The sequence below is a fragment of the Mchenga conophoros genome, linkage group LG13 (assembly GCF_057382185.1).
Source record: "Mchenga conophoros isolate Kocher_MC1m ecotype Shallow Benthic linkage group LG13, M_conophoros_male_GT1.1, whole genome shotgun sequence".
Lineage (NCBI taxonomy): Eukaryota > Metazoa > Chordata > Actinopteri > Cichliformes > Cichlidae > Mchenga > Mchenga conophoros.
The window spans coordinates 21,873,825-21,890,554 of NC_140538.1; the positions used below are offsets into that span (position 1 = coordinate 21,873,825).

At 41.0% G+C, this 16,730-nt stretch overlaps 2 protein-coding genes across 2 annotated transcripts; one reads left to right on the forward strand and one right to left on the reverse strand.

The window, feature by feature from the left end:
- Positions 1–1,028: 1,028 nt before the first annotated feature.
- nolc1 (nucleolar and coiled-body phosphoprotein 1) lies at positions 1,029–8,468 on the reverse strand. Its single transcript, XM_085297210.1, has 14 exons — positions 8,326–8,468; positions 7,978–8,033; positions 7,237–7,388; positions 7,017–7,126; positions 6,802–6,916; positions 6,586–6,713; positions 6,345–6,462; positions 5,816–5,947; positions 5,641–5,730; positions 5,292–5,546; positions 3,966–5,168; positions 2,279–2,406; positions 2,122–2,205; positions 1,029–2,008 (listed from the first exon to the last, which is right to left on the reverse strand). The coding sequence occupies exons 1-14, from the start codon at positions 8,434–8,436 to the stop codon at positions 1,850–1,852; spliced, it is 2,841 nt and encodes a 946-aa protein (XP_085153336.1). The 5' UTR covers positions 8,437–8,468; the 3' UTR covers positions 1,029–1,849.
- Positions 8,469–8,831: 363 nt separating this feature from the next.
- Positions 8,832–14,489, forward strand: mrps6 (mitochondrial ribosomal protein S6). Its single transcript, XM_085297212.1, has 2 exons — positions 8,832–9,299; positions 14,365–14,489. The coding sequence occupies exon 1, from the start codon at positions 8,961–8,963 to the stop codon at positions 9,291–9,293; it is 333 nt and encodes a 110-aa protein (XP_085153338.1). The 5' UTR covers positions 8,832–8,960; the 3' UTR covers positions 9,294–9,299; positions 14,365–14,489.
- Positions 14,490–16,730: the final 2,241 nt, after the last annotated feature.

A 16,730-nucleotide genomic window follows, 5' to 3' on the forward strand; every position in this document is an offset into this window, starting at 1 on the left:
CCAACCCAGATGAAGTACAGTAATACTGAACTTATTTATGCTACCCTATCAGGGAAAATTTAGGTGGTGTAGTGGAGCAGTGGTTAGCCTCACAGCAAGGAATTTTCTGGTTGAAACCTGGTAGTTTCAAGCTTCTCTGTGTGGAGTTTGTGCCTGTTCTGGTTTCCTCCCAAAGCACTGTGACACTGGTGACCTGTCCTGGGTGTAGCGCACCTTTTCACTTTATGACAGCTGGGATAGGCTTGTCCCCACCCTTGCCTACAATCTAGATAAGTGCTTTAAAAAGAAAGAAAAGAAAAATAAACACACAAAAAAAACCCCAACATCTCCACTGGTTGTTTTTTTTAAATTGAGAAAAAAAATCCCTGATCATCTGGTATAAAACCTGAAATCTAAGCATGGACAGTACATAGTGTGTAGAACTGAGTCTTTATCTCTGTTTTCAGAGTGGTGCTAAATTGCTGGAATATCCCTTTAGCCGCACATGCTGATCTAACAGGCCTCAGTTCATTTGAGATGACAGACTTATGCATCTGTGTTCAACAGATGAAAAAAACAAACAGGAAATGAGCTGTCTGGACACAAACTGCCCCGAGGAATCGGGTGACAGTTTACATACGTTGACTAAACGTCATGCTGAGGGCAGTGCTACTCCACTGCCACCTAGTGGCAATTGCAAAGTAGATTTCTAAAGAATAAGTTGCAAAAAATAAAGCCTGATGTAGCAAATATGATACAAATGTAAACACATGCAAATTAATTTATTTCATTAAGGTTTAATAAGCACTCAATTTAAAAAGAAAATATTTTTTTCTGGCTGTTATTCCACAGTTCAGGGTTTAAAGGGTTAACAAAGTTTAAAAATATGTACTTTCTAGACCGTTAATTTGCCAACAACAATATCAGCACACACGCAAGAACTTGGTATGTGCAGATACTAAAAATTGGAGTTCCTCTCCAATTGTGCACATGTAAAACTGTCAGCTGAGCAAACAGTGAGTGAACTGTCCATGAAATCATCACCAGTATATTGTTTAGTCTTTATTTACAGATTGAGGTGTAAAAGAAAAAAAAAAAATGACAGCGGTACACAGGATCTCATATGATAATCAAATAACTGAAACGAGCATGGCTATGTTCGAATTACATACTTAATACCACTGAACAGTACAGGGAGGGACTGAAAGGACTTCCTAACAAAGGGAACGGATCCAAAGAAAAAAAATCCTTGAACAGAGAAAAGACCTTGAGAGGCCCTTAAAGATTGAAGTGGAATAAAACATAATAAATACAGTATAAAATTTCTACTTGATAGGTTTTCTTGTGATGTTAAGAAAAAGCCCCAAACCTCTTCACATTTAAATGTGGACAAAGAAGAAAAAAAAAAGAAAAAGGGACAAACATCAAGAATCCATGTAGTCTATTAAACAAAAAACAAATTTGAAAATGAAGAACATGTATAGATGGATTAATTTCGATCATACCTAGACAAGAAGATTGCTTAATGTTACAAACATTCACCATTTAAGAAGAAAGGAGGTTGTGAAAACAAGCAGAAAGAGCCAAACATTTTCTCCATTAGCCAGTGGCTGCAGCCACCTAGTGGCTATAAGTGATGTCACAGTTGGGAGCACATTTCCCTGCTGCCACAGCTCTGCTAAATGTAAACTCCATTACAGACTAAAGCAAAGTCGAATCAAAGGGCCAGTTCAGTGTGATGGACCATCTTCTGTTAGTGTGCTGCTGCTACTGCTGGAGAGACTGTTTACAGGAGGGTGGTTTGAGCAGACAACTTGTATTCCTGATCTGTCCGGTACAGTACAGTTGAAATGGGAGGTTGTGGACTTTCTCAGTCGCTGTCAAACTTAATGGAGTTGACTGAAGTGGAGATGGCTCCCCCACGGTAGCTTCCTCTTTTCTTCTTTGTCTTTTCGTGGCGGAATGATTTACCTTTTGTGAACTTGAGCACATCGTTAGCTTTCTGGCCCCAGTCTCCATTGGCTCCCATCTGAAATAGAACATTATAAAGAGAGAAAAAAAAAAAGTTTGTTTATCTGCCACCTCAACAGCTATAATGCTCAGTAATCCTGTAAAAATGATTATTATGATTAAATAATTCACCTTTGCATCAAACGAATTGTCTGCAAGGCGCGGGTCCACATTTACTTCGTCGTCTTTTATTCTACGGAAGGGTACGTTGGTAGACTGGAAAACAAAATGTTTCAGTCAGCTTATTTCAGTTCACTTTAATTCAATTCTAGCTTTGTGCAGGTCTTACCTTCTTATTGGCTTTAGGGAAAGTCTGTGGTGTGGTTGTGGCCTTCTTATTTTTTGGTGTTTTTAAATCCGTTTCTTCCTCTTCGCTTTCTGATGATTCTTCATCCTTTTTTCTTTTTCCATTAGTACCTGTATCAGATGAAAAGGGGCTCATACTTAGTAAACACTAGGGCTGGGCCATATTATACCGTTCACGGTAATACCGGTATAATGTTAGGCAATGATAGGAAAATGAAATATCGCGATAGAATGGGAGTAAAACGCGCATGCGCAGTGCCTTTGTTTTCATACGCACATGGCCGATTGTTGAGTGAAACAGATGAACCAGAATTGGTTTGTAAAAATGGTGCAACTTCCGTGATGTGGAACTGGTTTGGTGTTTGTCCGTCAGATACACAACAAAGCACATTTTTTTGCAGAACATGCAAGCGGCCGTTGTTATTGTCGTATTTGTCGGACTAAGATGCTCTTAAATCTGGGAGTAATCTGGGTCCTAAACTCCGTATGCTTCAGGTCAAACAACACTGCAGCATCACTTACGAGTTAAAAACTGTCTAAATTCTTTCATCTTTAATAAAACGATCAGCATTGCTGCTTTACCAGGTGTAACTATAAAGTTTAACTTCCAGGCATCCATGAAAACAAAAGTTATTACATTTAACAGAGTTAGAAGTTAGCAGGAAGCTAGCGGAAGTTAGCTCGCTATTGCATGTTCTGACTGAGAGATTTCTGAAAAAAAAAAATCAAACGTACAGCTCTGCTATCACTTCCAACATAAATGAAGACAGGAAACTAAACAGCAGTGACGTTTGTAGGGTTACTGAAGTTGGGCTAGCTGGTATATAATGATGTGCTAGGTGATCGCTAGCGACACAGCTATGTTAGCATAACATAAACAGTGAAGCTGGAGGATGAACGCTAACTTTTTTCCACTTATAAAAGTTAACGTGAAGGTTCTTCATGGTTAGAGACAAATGCAATCGCATGGCAGGATGCTGTAAACGGACCAAACTTCAGTCAGGAGAACAACTGAGATAATCCATCCACAATACGAGGTTAGTCATTAATATACTGCAACAACATGGGAATAGAGCAGCTGCCAGAGAATTCAACATTAATGAATCAATGGTACAGAAGTGGAGGAAGCAAGAAGAATGAGTTTAATAAAGTTTGATTTATCTGACTGCTTTGTTTCGCTTAATGTGCCTTATAATCCCGTGCACCTTATGGTCCGAAACATACGTACTGCACACTGCAGTTTAATGTTGCAAAGCACCTCTTTTTAACTTCAGTGGATATTATACATGGTTATGCTCAGGATATGTCAGCCCATTTCTACTGGAAATGCCTTTTGGTTAAACTTTCAGCAAGGAATTTGCATTTGCACTGTTGCATTTTTATAAAGCTTTAATGTACATAAAAACCAGCTTCTTGTTTAAGTGAAAATAAATGGAAGGTTGTCTTTTTGCGCTAGTAATGTTGTGGAGTTGTATTTTGTCTCGCATCCATTATATCGTCAGTTATATCGTTATCGCAAATTTTCAAATATATATCGTGATAAATATTTTTGGCCATATCGCCCTGCTCTAGTAAACACTACACTTCTATAAATATTAAACACTTAAGGACCGACAGTTAAGTGATAGTTTTTTTTTTCCCCATTTAATGACCAGATGTTTGAGACTTACTGTTTTTTGGGGTGTTGGGTGCAGTGGCTGCTTTACGTGGCACTTTAGCCTCATCTGATGAACTCTCCTCAGAGCTGCTGTCGCTGGATGATGACTCTGCTGGCTTTGCTGCAACCTTCGCTGATGCTGCTGCCGTCTTGGGAGTTGCTGCCTTGCCGTTGGCAACTGTAGACTTAGTCACGGGGGTCTCCGTCTCTGAATCAGAGCTATCTGAGGAATCAGAGCTGCTCTCCTCTGCTTTTTTTGCCTTTTTGACTGCAGGCGCTGCCTTTGTTGTTCTCTCAGCTGCAGGGGAGGGCTTCTTGGAAGCAACTGGAGCTTGTTTCTTAGCTGCCTCATCCTCTGAGTCTGAGCTGTCAGAGCTGCTTTCTTCTGCAGCAGCAGTCTTAGCTGCAGGAGTAGCAGGCTTTGAAGCGGGCGTAGCAGGCTTAGCTGCTGCTGGCTTGGTCTTAGCTGGCTCTTCATCATCCTCAGAAGAGGACTCTGAGCTACTCTCTTTCGGGGCAGGCTTTCCTGCAGGTTTAGCGGCCTTTCCTGCAGATTTAGCATGCTTTGAGGCTGAAGTAGCAGCTTTAGCTGCTGCAGGTTTAGCCTTGGCTGGCTGCTCTTCATCTTCAGAGGAGGAGTCGGAGCTGCTCTCTGCTGCAGGAGTAGCCTTTGCTACCGGAGTAGCCTTCTTTGAAGCTGGTGTTGCAGGCTTAGCTGCTGTTGGCTTGGCCTTGGCCGGTTCTTCATCTTCTGATGAGGAGTCTGAGTCAGAGCTGCTTTCTGCTGCAGCAGCAGGCTTAGCTGCAGGGGTGGAACTCTTTGAAGCTGGCTTAGCTGCTGCTGGTTTAGTCTTAGCAGGCTCTTCTTCATCTTCAGACGAAGAGTCAGACTCTGAACTGCTCTCTGCTGCTGCAGGGGGCTTTGCTGCAGGGGGCTTTGCTGCAGGGGGCTTTGCTGCAGGGGGCTTTGCTGCAGGGGGCTTTGCTGCAGGGGGCTTTGCTGCAGGGGGCTTTGCTGCAGGCTTTGAAGTTGGTGTAGCCGTTTTAGCAGGCTTGGCTTTCACTGGCTCTTCCTCATCCTCAGAGGAGTCCTCCGAGTCAGAGCTGGTCTCTGCTGCCTTGGCTTGGGGTTTAGAAGCTCCAGAAGCTGCGGATGGGGTTGCGGTTTTTGTGGGAGGCTTTGCTGGGGCCTCATCTTCAGAGCTGCTATCTGAATCTGGAAAGCAAGATCAATGTTGTCATGAAGGTTTGCAAACAATATAGGGTTAATAACAGAAATTATATTAGGTCATATTTAACAACTTCTGAAGCTCAAATACCCAAAATGTGCATCTCCTACCTGAGCTCGAGGACTCGTCTTTCTGAGCTGGCGTAGTCTTGGCAGGTGCAGCTTTGGTTGGGGGTTTCTTTACTGCCTCCTCCTCCTCTGAACTGGAGTCCTCCTCGGAGGATTCATCTTTAGCGGACTTAGCTGGAGCCGCTTTAGCAGGAGTCACCTTTGTTGCAGGTTTCTTCACCTCTTTAGCTGGAGAAGTTTTGACTGGGGCTCCTTTACCTGCAGGCTTCTTGGCCGTCTCCTCTTCTGAGCTGGAATCTAGAAAGATGAGAGACATTTACAAACATTCACTGTCACAAACTGATCATCATTTTAAGATGGGAAATGGGCGAGTGACGTTTGTGATCCATACCAGAGCTCTCTGAGCTGGACTCCTGCTTCTTTGCAGCAGGTTTGGACGCTCCAGGTTTGGCTGCAGGTGACTTTACGGGGGCTGGTTTTGCTGTGCAAGTTAAAATGCTGTTAGACATTTAACAATAAACACCAAGAAGTCAAGGTGGGGAAAAAATAAAAAGGAACCCACTTACCTGCCACCTTTTTGTCGTCATCACTGCTGTCATCACTGCTGTCTGAAGAGTCGCTGTCCTTGGCCTTGCTTGCTACTGGTGCAGCAGGAGCTTTGTGGATTGAAGCAGGAGGTGGTACAGCACTGTATGCTCCTAGAAAGACAAATGTAGATCGTCAGCATCAAAAACAAATACAAACATATTTTAATAAATAATTTCCCTTAGGGATCAATAAAGTAATCTGATTCTGATAATCACAGATCATTCCAGAGATGACCAAGTGAACAGCTCTGGGTATAATTCAGTCAGAGCAGACTGGTGTTATGATCATGATATGGACAAAACTGGACTGTTGTAATTAATGTGAACTCAATCTCACTTATTTTTTCATATAGCTGTCGAACTTACGCACATCAGTAATAGGCTAAAAAGACTTGATTGGGATTCACTTCTCAGGTTTGCCGCTGATGCAAGTGTGCCTCACATCTTTCCAAACCAGACTTTTGTTACTGTGTAGCTTGTATAGTTGTAAGAAAGCATGAAAACACACCTGCTTTGGGTTTTTTGCTGGGAGGAGCCTCATCCTCTGATGAAGAGTCTTCACTACTTGACTCAGCACCAGCTTTATTTACTGGGGCTGGTTTGACTGGAGCTGGTTTGACTGGAGCCTGACAGAACACATGGAAATATGCTGTTAATATCTGCTGCATGCATTTATCCGCTACACACCACACTTGGCTGAGTGTGAGACAATCAACAACACATAACAACATAAAGAAGGCCTTGTGTACCTTGGCTGGCTTCTCATCTTCAGAATCTGAGGAGCTGTCTTCGCTGCTGCTGCTCTCCTTCTTCTTTTGAGCTGCACCTTTGGCAGCAACAGCTGCTTTGGGTGTTGTGACTGCACCAGCCTTGGGTTCTGTTATTCAGAAACGCATACAGTAAATTAAATAACCCAAGATTTTTCCCCAATCTTAACTTAAACAAATTACTCAATATAGACTTACTTTGTGCAGGAGCTTTGGCGGTTTGTTCTTCCTCAGAGTCAGACTCTTCACTGCTGGAGCTGCTATCCTTTTTCCTTGTGCTACCTGCAGCAGCAGGAGGTTGTTTCACAGGTGCCTACAAACAGACACTACATTTTAATAAAAGGATAACGGGCAAGGTAATGTAGCAATAACAGGCTATCATGAGAATGTCTGATTCTGATGCTTCCTTCTACCTTTGCAGCAGGCTTTGCAGGAGCTTTGTCCTCCTCAGAGTCACTAGAGTCTTCACTGCTGCTGGATGCAGCTTTAGTAGCTGCTGCTTTAGCAGGCCCCTTTTTGGCTGCTAAAATGTAGAATGAGGAAAAATGTAATATCACAGCGTTTCAGAATGCACATTACTAGCAGAATTCAGCCAACCCTTTCAGTTATCCATATCAAATATGAAGGTTATACCTGCAGGAGCTACTTTAGTTTGTTTTGCGCCAGCCTCTTCATCCTCACTGCTTGACTCTTCACTGCTGGAGCTCTCAGTGCTGGGTTTTGCCTTCTTGGCTGACGGTCCCGTCCAGTTCGGAGGCACCTTTCGTTTTTTGGCTTCGGGAGATCTATTTAAAATAGAGTTTCAATGATACAGCCCATAATTATATTAATACACAGTATGCAACACCACCCTATATTAATGTTAAAAAGAAAACTTCAACGGGATAAAAGGCACTCCCTTTCCCAGAGTAGAAAGATATGCAAATAATAATGCTTTATTCGTTAGCCTGCATACCAAAGTGTCCTTGGGCAAAAAACTGAACACTGAGTTAGTGAGAGACTGGTTGAATCCCTCCACTCTGCATGGTAAACTATTCTTTGGCATGTTGAATAAAATGCTTTGAACATTCAAGTAGAGTAGTACAGTGCTATATAAGAACCATTTCATTTCCCATTTGTCTAAACAAAAAGCGCTTCAAATTTGTAAAACAACAAAAGGGTTGTGTTTATATTGTATTAGATTTTTCTCTGATAATCCTCAACTCAACAGACCCTTGGACACTAGGAGAGCAGCAGTAGAATTTCTATTGTACCAATACATTTTTAAAGGAACATACTTATCGACACAGAAAGTCAGCTTGGTCATGCGTTTCATATTTTTATTTGAAAAACCCCTCTCGGATAAAAATAAATAAATATTAATAAGCAACTCACTTCACCCAGAAGTTGTAGATATTGACGAGTCTCTCCTCATTCTGATCTTGCGGAGCCTGTAGAGAAACACGTGAAGTAGTAAGTTAATAATTCCCTTGCAGCACTTTGAATTTGTGACTAAAACTCCACAAATCATAATTTAAAAAGTATAAACACGCTGCAGTATTTACACTTTAACGCACTGAGACCGTTAATTAGCCCAAAAGCAGGTTGCAGCTGATACACGTGCTAACTTCACCGGCTCGGTAACCTGCACGTATTTACCCCTCGTGCCGCCTGGACCTAACGTCTAATACCCGACGACAGGACGTGTCCGTCAAACACCGCCACACAGCGTAGGCTACTCACCACTTTAGTCTTTTTCAAGAACTCCTGAGCCGCTTTGGTGAACTTGTTCTCCACCAGAAACGAGTACACGCATTTGAAAAGATCACTCGGTACCGACTTCTCCGCCGCCATCTTCAACACGTTCTTCTGGAAAAGGAAGTGACGGAATCAGGCACTTGTGAGCAGACGCTTGGTGTCGACGTATCCACGCTTCAGTAAAAAAAATAAATACCAGTTTCTAGAGATTTCCAAATGTCAGAAAACTAAATAAAACACAATTCCACTGACTAATTGTGATTTTAAAAATCCTTTAGAAAACTTTACAAATATTTCGGGTTGCTCTCACGTGACTAATTTCCTAAAACAATACGAGTAAAATATGTGGGTATGCTAAATAAGACGCAATTTTTTTATTATTGAAATACACTTATTTATAGATTTAACGCCATATTTAAAAAAAAATAAATGACTCCTATTTTTTATATTTAGTAGGCTTTGTTGCCCACGAAGGCGCACGCTTTATGCGTCATCACTAAAGACCTTTCGTGTCTGCCCCTCGTGTCATAACATGTCGCCTTTCAACTGAGCAGTGTGGCAATGACAGCCCAGTTCTAGCTGAATTAAACGTGTGAGTCGGGTATTACTAAGCTGCAGCCATGCCTCGGTACGAGCTGGCCCTGATCCTGAAACAGATGCAGCGGCCGGAGACGGCGGCAGCTCTGCGAAGGACGGTGGAGACGTTAATGGAGCGGGGCGCCTTGGTGAGAGACCTGGAGAACTTGGGAGAAAGACAGCTGCCCTACAGAATGACCAAACACAACCAGAGGCACAGCCGAGGGACTTACTTTCTGGTGGATTTCTACGCAGCTCCCAGCATGCTCGCTGGCGTACTGGATCACCTGCACCGTGATGTGGACGTTGTGAGGCCCACTGTGCTGAAGAAAGACGCCCAGTTCCCCAACAGTAACTGCTGCGGACCCCAGAAGTGATTAAATGTAAGGCTTAATGAATGGCGGAGGTGTTTAAAATCACTGGTGCTCAGAGTGAAACAAAGTGCTGTTTTATCACCACAGCTGTCTGTTACATGCGTGTATTTTTGGGCTGTAGTAAAATATGAAATACTCTGCTTTATCAGCCACTTAACTCCATTAGAGAAATGGCAACCAGAAGCACAGTTGAGTAGTTACAGTAGTGAAAACTTATCAGCGGTTTATTGAAGAAAATCGCTTACACACACACACACACACACACACACACACACACACACAGTGGATGAGAACAAACCTCATGCATGTAATAAAGTGTTTTAGCACTGATGATTAATTCGACCTTTAAATAGCCCAGACAGAAAGGAATACCGCTGTTTATTTGCGGGGAAAGTCACTTCTGTGATCCTGGATATCAGGGAACAAGCAACCGAATACAACCTCTAGTAACTGATTTAAAGCATTTTAAACACATAAGAAAAGAAAAAAAAACAGACAATGTGTCTGTGAAGGTTCTCAGTCATCCGTCTGGACTTCTTTAAGTTTTCTTGAAGATGTTTCGCCCTTCATCTGAGAAGCTTCTTCAGTTCTAAGTGCAATTGGTGGAGAGTCTTGGATTTTAAGCCCTATGGGAGTGTCCCCAAGAGTGTCATGGACCCCCTAATGATCCTCTACCTAATCGCATGAGCCAAGGTGTGAAAACGGGTGTAGGTAACAATCAGCCAAGGCTTCACCCTATCATGTGATTTTCTGAGGTCAAAAGGCCCAGGATGTGAGTGGGCTTTAAGGCGTCTGGAAAGGGATCTCAAAACTGGATGGCAGACAGTTGGTGTTGTAAGCCATGGGCTCTGTTCAAAGAGGGTCATTCACAGTGGACATTAGGGGATCCATGTCACTCTTAGGGGGACACTCCCATAGGACTTAAATATGGGACTTTCCACCATTTGACATTAGAAGTGAAAAAGCTTCTTGAATGAGAGGTGAAACGTTTTCAAGCAACTTTAAGAAGTCCAGACGCTGTTCTATCCAAGCTCCTTAGACTACGATAACCTGGATGACTGAGAACCTTCACAGACATACCAACCTCAAAACTGGATTATAGATGGCAGACAGTTAGTTTTGTAAGCCCTGCTCATGTTCACAGTGGACATAGATGGCTTCTTTCACTCCTCTTTCAAACCATCTGTCTTCTCTGTCCAAAGCATTCCTCGCTGCACTGTACAGCATACACCACGTTAAGTTTCTGTTTGGTAGTTTTGTCTTTGAGATGAACCAGTTTTTGTCTGAGTGCGTGGCTGGGTCTGAAGTGCACTGGGATCTCGTGCTTGGAGAAGACTCCTGAGTTTCTCTGATAAACCTGCTACATAAGGGATGACAGTATTGTTCCGTTTGTCCCTCTGATTCTCCCTAGTTGGTGTCTGACCTTCTTTTCTGTGCATCATTGCTGCACAGGGGCAATAATTAGAAAAAGCAAACTCCCCCATGTGGTTACAACAGATGGTTAAGTCCATTTGGTTGTAAACTCTGTACCTAAACCAGCTCCACCTTCAGCCTCCTCGCTTGCTCATACCAGAAAGGAATATGATATAGTGTGATAATGTATTAAAACAAATTAACCAAATTCATTAAACCAGTTGTTTGCTTTATAGCTTTAGTGACTGCAAACTAACTTATTGTGAAAATGAGGCAGGGGTGTAAAAATGTGAATGAATATTACAAAAGTATTTCAGTTGTGTGTTTGTGGACATGACCATCACACATGAAGTAGCCAAACACAAAGATAATCCTCTAAATAAATGATCAGTTCATTAGTCACCATCCCTGTAATATGTGAGTGTATTACTTTACTACAAGTTCATACATTTGGTTCATATAAGATTAGTTTGCACAAACACAGTGTCTGTATTTACTTTGTTTGCTTGCTGATTTGTAAGGGAGGATCATTTTTCATGTCTGCAACAACAGCAGATCCACATGAGATCCTCTAGACAAACATAGATGTGTATTAAGCTCTAATAAGAGGTCCTACCCTGAGTTTGTACTGTCCTCCTCATCTACCCCCTACACCTACAGACACAGCCCTGTCATCTCTCGCCTTGCCTGCAGGTGTCATTGTTGAAGCAATTTAATCAGGATTTAAATGATTGATTCTTTCCACAAAACTATTAAAGTAAAAATATTGAGCTCCCTCGTGCCTCTTGAAAACAGATAAGCACCCCCCCCTTCTCCTCCCTCCATTTGTTTGTCTGAAATGGATTTAACTAGACGTGTACGCATACACAATGATATTATAATAGCTTCACTACATATATTCCAACAGAAATATGTGTGATAGGACAATAATGCCTGATAATTACAGTTGACTGATAAATCTTTCAGCCTCTACTAATAAGTGTCTGTATTCTTTCACCATGAAGTGATTAATTAAACTATTAGTTAAAATGCTATAATCAACAGGAACTGGGAGTAGGGGATTTTACTGTTAAGTCTGAACTGACCTTTTAATACAGTCGTTGTGGTGCTCTAATATAACCACAATACTATACATCAGTATTTGTGTTGATCGACGGTGGTGGTTGCTAGGGCTGTGCGATATGACCAGAATCTCATATCCCGATATAAGAATTCTATCGTCCGATAACGATGTAAATCACAAAAATGTAACATTTTCTGTAAATTCTGTGAATCTCGGGCAGCTCGACTTGCGTGAAGTGTTTCCAGCTGGGCGTCCTTTACCCGGAGTCGAGTGTTTTAACCGATGCATGAAACGATACATTTTTAGAGAGAAGTTGTAACAGCCGCTGTTTTCTTAGTATTTATTACACGGCGTGCTGCGGGGAAAAGCCTGTTCTAACGTTTGAGTCCAAGGTTTATTTTTTAGCACCTGGCGGCTCTTTTTTAATTCTCATCCGTAAACAATTTGCTCTTTCACGTGATTCGGTTTATTTTGAAAAGTCTCAACAGGATCTTGAGCTTTATTGTGAAAGGTTTATGTGGAACATAAACAAGCGGACACGCGAAGGTGTTACTGTCGCTGTTGCTAGCGACAACGCATAAAAACAGGCGCTTGTCCGTCAGTAGTGTGGTTATATTAAATATAAGAGAAAGAGAGAACTTTAAGAAATTAATATAGCCACTACAGTGACCATCAGAACGATGAAAAAATATTGCCGCAAACAGTTTATTTTGCGACACCACGAAACAAACGATAGCGTAAAATGAAGATGTTTTTATATCGTCATCCGATATATATCGTTATATCGAACAGCCCTAGTGGTTGCTTATCAGAGGCCGGTGTTGTTTTATTTCAGAGTGCTTTTGTTTAAACTGTAGAGAACAAAAGACACTATTGTTTGGGTTCTCTGATACATTTAGGAAGAAATAAGTACACTTCCTGTGCTGATTAGCTCTTAGTTGTCATTAAAGGTGAGCACTTCCCTTCAGTTAACAAAGGTGAAAAATTGCTCCTGTCACAACACGTTAATATTGACTAGGGCTGTAACTCGGATAATTCCATTAAAAAACTTCCCCAGGAGAAATTATTTTCTCCGATGTTTCATTTAATCCATGTAAGAAGAGCTGTTTCTCCCACATTTGTGATTTAAAAACAGACCTGCATTAGAAACATATCTAGGATCACATGTGTGAATAAAAAGAATGACAATTAAAAATATCTTTTTAAATAAGACAGAAAAGCCACGGGTCGGAGCAGTTGTAGAGATGGTGCAATCAGGTGGCGTGAACGAAAACATGTTTCGAACGTTCAAAATAGCAGTGCTTGTTCGTGTAATCACCACAAAGGCCTTTACTGGGAAAAACTGTCCTTCATCAAAACCATTGATCAACAAGTGCAAACAGGAAGAAAAGTGAACTTTCTAGCTGCTCCCACCCACCGCAGTTTGCTTAACACAGCAACACATCTACAATAAAGCTATAGAAATTACAATAAAATTATATTTATGCAACCGAACTTTTAACTTAGTCTCATACAATGTTTAAATAAGACAGCCTAATGGAGGTTGACTACAGCCATCCTTTCTGTCACACTGATGCCAACAGTAAGCAGGGGTGAGTCTAAAGGGGGGGCATGGGGTGTACTACACCCTATTTATTTCAAGGCTTATTTCAAGTCTACTAATTACATTCTATTAATGTTTTAAAATATAAAGCAGTCTTATTGGGCCAATAAAACTTGAACCACTTACCCAGTGCTGTTCGACTGGCCCCTGAATTATTCTAACATTAGTAATTAACATTAATTATTTACGTCCACGCTATCAGAACTTCTGTGTTATGCCGCAGGAAACGTCGCATCAAATAACAGGCCAAACCTCAGTTCAGAGAATCCCGATTAGCTCGCTTTTCTTCTTTGCAGCCATCACATGCTTTTTTACAGACACACACCAAATCTACCTCATCCAGGAGACGCAATACTGTCAGAACACCTTCCAAGAAGATACATAAGTGGATAAGTGAAAGAAAATGGTTGGACAGATGGACGAATTACTGCATTTGTTAATATTGTTTTGATTTTAACATTGTTAAAAGAAGTTTAAAATCTGACTTTTATGTGGCACGCAAATACACTTAAAAAGGTTTGGTTCTTTTGACAAATATTGCATGCTGCTCAACTGTCAAAAGACTTGCCTTTTTTCTCTTCTGAATATTTCTGATAGCTCAAGACTAAAGTATTTCTTAGTATTTCTCAATGAAATACTACTGATGTTAAACGAACTGACTTGTTGATTGAGAAACGGACAGTAAAACAGAAATCTCATGGAAAAAAACCTTCACCGCAGGCTCACATGAGTGAACTTTAACTGCACTAACAGAAGCCACAGAAATAGAAATCTATACAAGATCACATGAAACTTAAAGAATTCCATGAGCAGCTTTTATTGATCAGTGACAATATTTCTGAACACGTCTACACGCAGTAGACAAACACAAAGTCAGTCATCGATTAGTATGCTCAGTATTCTCTCACTGCACATTTTTAAGTGTGTTATCTCAGGTTCATGCTGACTCTGCTGTAACGTTTAGGCCTACATAATGTTTGTTCTGTCTTTCGCAGGTTCCAACAGATCACATGCAGAAGATGACTCATGTGACACTTCCTTCTTTCACCTATTTCATTAGCTGCATGCATCGACTTGGATGTAATATCATATGTGATAATAAAATACTTTTTTCTATCCATTTTGCACTTTTCCTTTTTTTGTCAAGCATTTGAGACACTGCTTCACATGATGGTTAGTCATGTGATGGAAGTTTCAGTTCTTTTATTGTAGGTGTGGTTTATGCAGGGTTTTTTTAAGCCATTAAAACTTGATCAACTGTCTCTGGGGAAAAAGCCGCTTGTTGTTGCTTCCGTTTTCTCTCTGGACTTTCTTGGTTCTTTGAGCAGTATTTGTTGCCTAAATCTCAATTAAAGTATAAGTACACAATCATGGTATTTATTTTGTGTAAGACAACATTGAATTAACCAGGTTACTAACAAAAGAGCCAGCCAACTTAACTGATGTCTTTATGTATATACAGTGGATGCAAAAGTTTGGGCAACCTTCTTAATGGTCATTATTTTCCTGTATAAATCGTTGGTTGTTGCAATAAAAGAAAATGTCAGTTAAATATATATAAGAGACACACAGTGATATTTGAGAAGTGAAATGAAGTTTATTGGACTTACAGAGAGTGTGCAATAATTGTTTAAACAAAATCAGGCAGGTACATAAATTTGGGAACCACAAAAAAAAGAAATGAAATCAATATTTAGTAGATTCGCCTTTTGCAGAAATTACAACCTCTAAACGCTTCCTGTAGGTTCCAATGAGAGTCTGGGTTGTGGTAGAAGGTATTTTGAACCATTCCTCTTTATAAAACATTGCTAGTTAATTCAGGTCCGATGGCTTTCGAACATGGACAGCTCTTTTTAACTCACACCACAGATTTTCAATAATATTCAGGTCTGGGGACTGAAATGGCCATTCTAGAACATTGTACTTGTTCCTCTGCATGAATGCCTTAGTAGATTTTGAGAAGAGTTTCGGGTCGTTGTCTTGTTGAAAGATCCAGCCCCGGCGCAGCTTCAGCTTTGTCACTGATTCCTGGACATTGGTCTCCAGAATCTGCTGATACTGAGTGGAATCCATGCGTCTCTCAACTTTGACAAGATTCCCAGTTTCTGCACTGGCCACACAGCCCCACAGCATGATGGAACCACCACCGTATTTTACTGTAGGTAGCAGGTGTTTTACTTTGAATGCTGAGTTCTTTTTCCTCCATGCATAACGCCCCTTGTTATGCCCAAATAACTCAATTTTACTTTCATCAGTCCACAGCACCTTATTCCAGAATGAAGCTGGCTTGTTCAAATTTGCTTTAGCATACCTCAAGCGGCTCTGTTTGTGCTGTGGGCAGAGAAAAGGCTTCCTCTGCATCACACTAGCATACAGCATCTTCTTGTGTAAAGTACGCCGAATGGTTAAATGATGCACAGTGACTCCATCTGCTGCAAGATGCTGTTGTAGGTCTTTGGTGCTGGTCTGTGGGTTGACTGACTGTTCTCACCATTCGTTGCTTCTGTCTATCCGAGATTTTTCTTGGTCTGCCACTTCGAGCCTTAACTTGAACTGAGCCTGTGGTCTTCCATTTTCTCAATATGTTCCAAACTGTTGAAACAGACAGCTTAAATCTCTGAGACAGCTTTCTGTATCCTTACCCTGAACCATGATGGTGAACAAGCTTTGTCTTCAGGTCATTTGAGAGTTGTTTTGAGACCCCCATGTTGCTACTCTTCAGAGAAAATTAAAAGAGGAGGGAAACTTAAAATTGACCTCCTTAAATACTCGTTCTCATTATTGGATTCACCTGTGTATTTAGGTCAGGGGTCACTGAGCTTACCAAGGCAATTTGAGTTCCAATGATTAGTTCTAAAGGTTTTGGAATCAATAAAATGACAACAGTGCCCAAATTTATGCACCTGCCTGATTTTGTTTAAACAATTATTTCACACTTTCTATAAATCCAATAAACGTCATTTCACTAATAAGATATCACTGTGTGTGTTTCCTATATGATATATTTAACTGACATTTTTATTGTAACAACCAACGATTTATACAGCAAATTAATGACTATTAACAAGGTTGCCCAAACTTTTGCATCCAACTGTATAATATAAATATAATAAACAAAAAAGTAATAGCACATAATTATAGACTGTAAGATGCTAGCAGGCTGGGCATACATGGAACACCATAACCATTGTATACAGGAACATCTGTGGCGAGTATGGCGTGGAAGTGCTGAGGTCAAGATGGGACACACCCACTAGGGTGGTTGAGAATGACCAAGCCAAGATGCTGTGGGACTTCCAGATACAAACTGGTGATGGCTAACCAACCAGACATTGTAGTGTTAGACAAGCAGAAGAAGATG

Excerpts from the sequence above, each read along its gene's own strand:
- nolc1 (XM_085297210.1), bottom strand. The coding sequence starts at position 8,436 with ATGGCGGCGGAGAAGTCGGTACCGAGTGATCTTTTCAAATGCGTGTAC. Across the intron at positions 6,463-6,585 it reads AAGATGAGAAGCCAGCCAAG|GCTCCAGTCAAACCAGCTCC; the intron begins GTACACAAGGCC and ends GTGTTCTGTCAG. Across the intron at positions 5,948-6,344 it reads CAGCAAAAAACCCAAAGCAG|GAGCATACAGTGCTGTACCA; the intron begins GTGTGTTTTCAT and ends TTGTCTTTCTAG.
- mrps6 (XM_085297212.1), top strand. The coding sequence starts at position 8,961 with ATGCCTCGGTACGAGCTGGCCCTGATCCTGAAACAGATGCAGCGGCCG.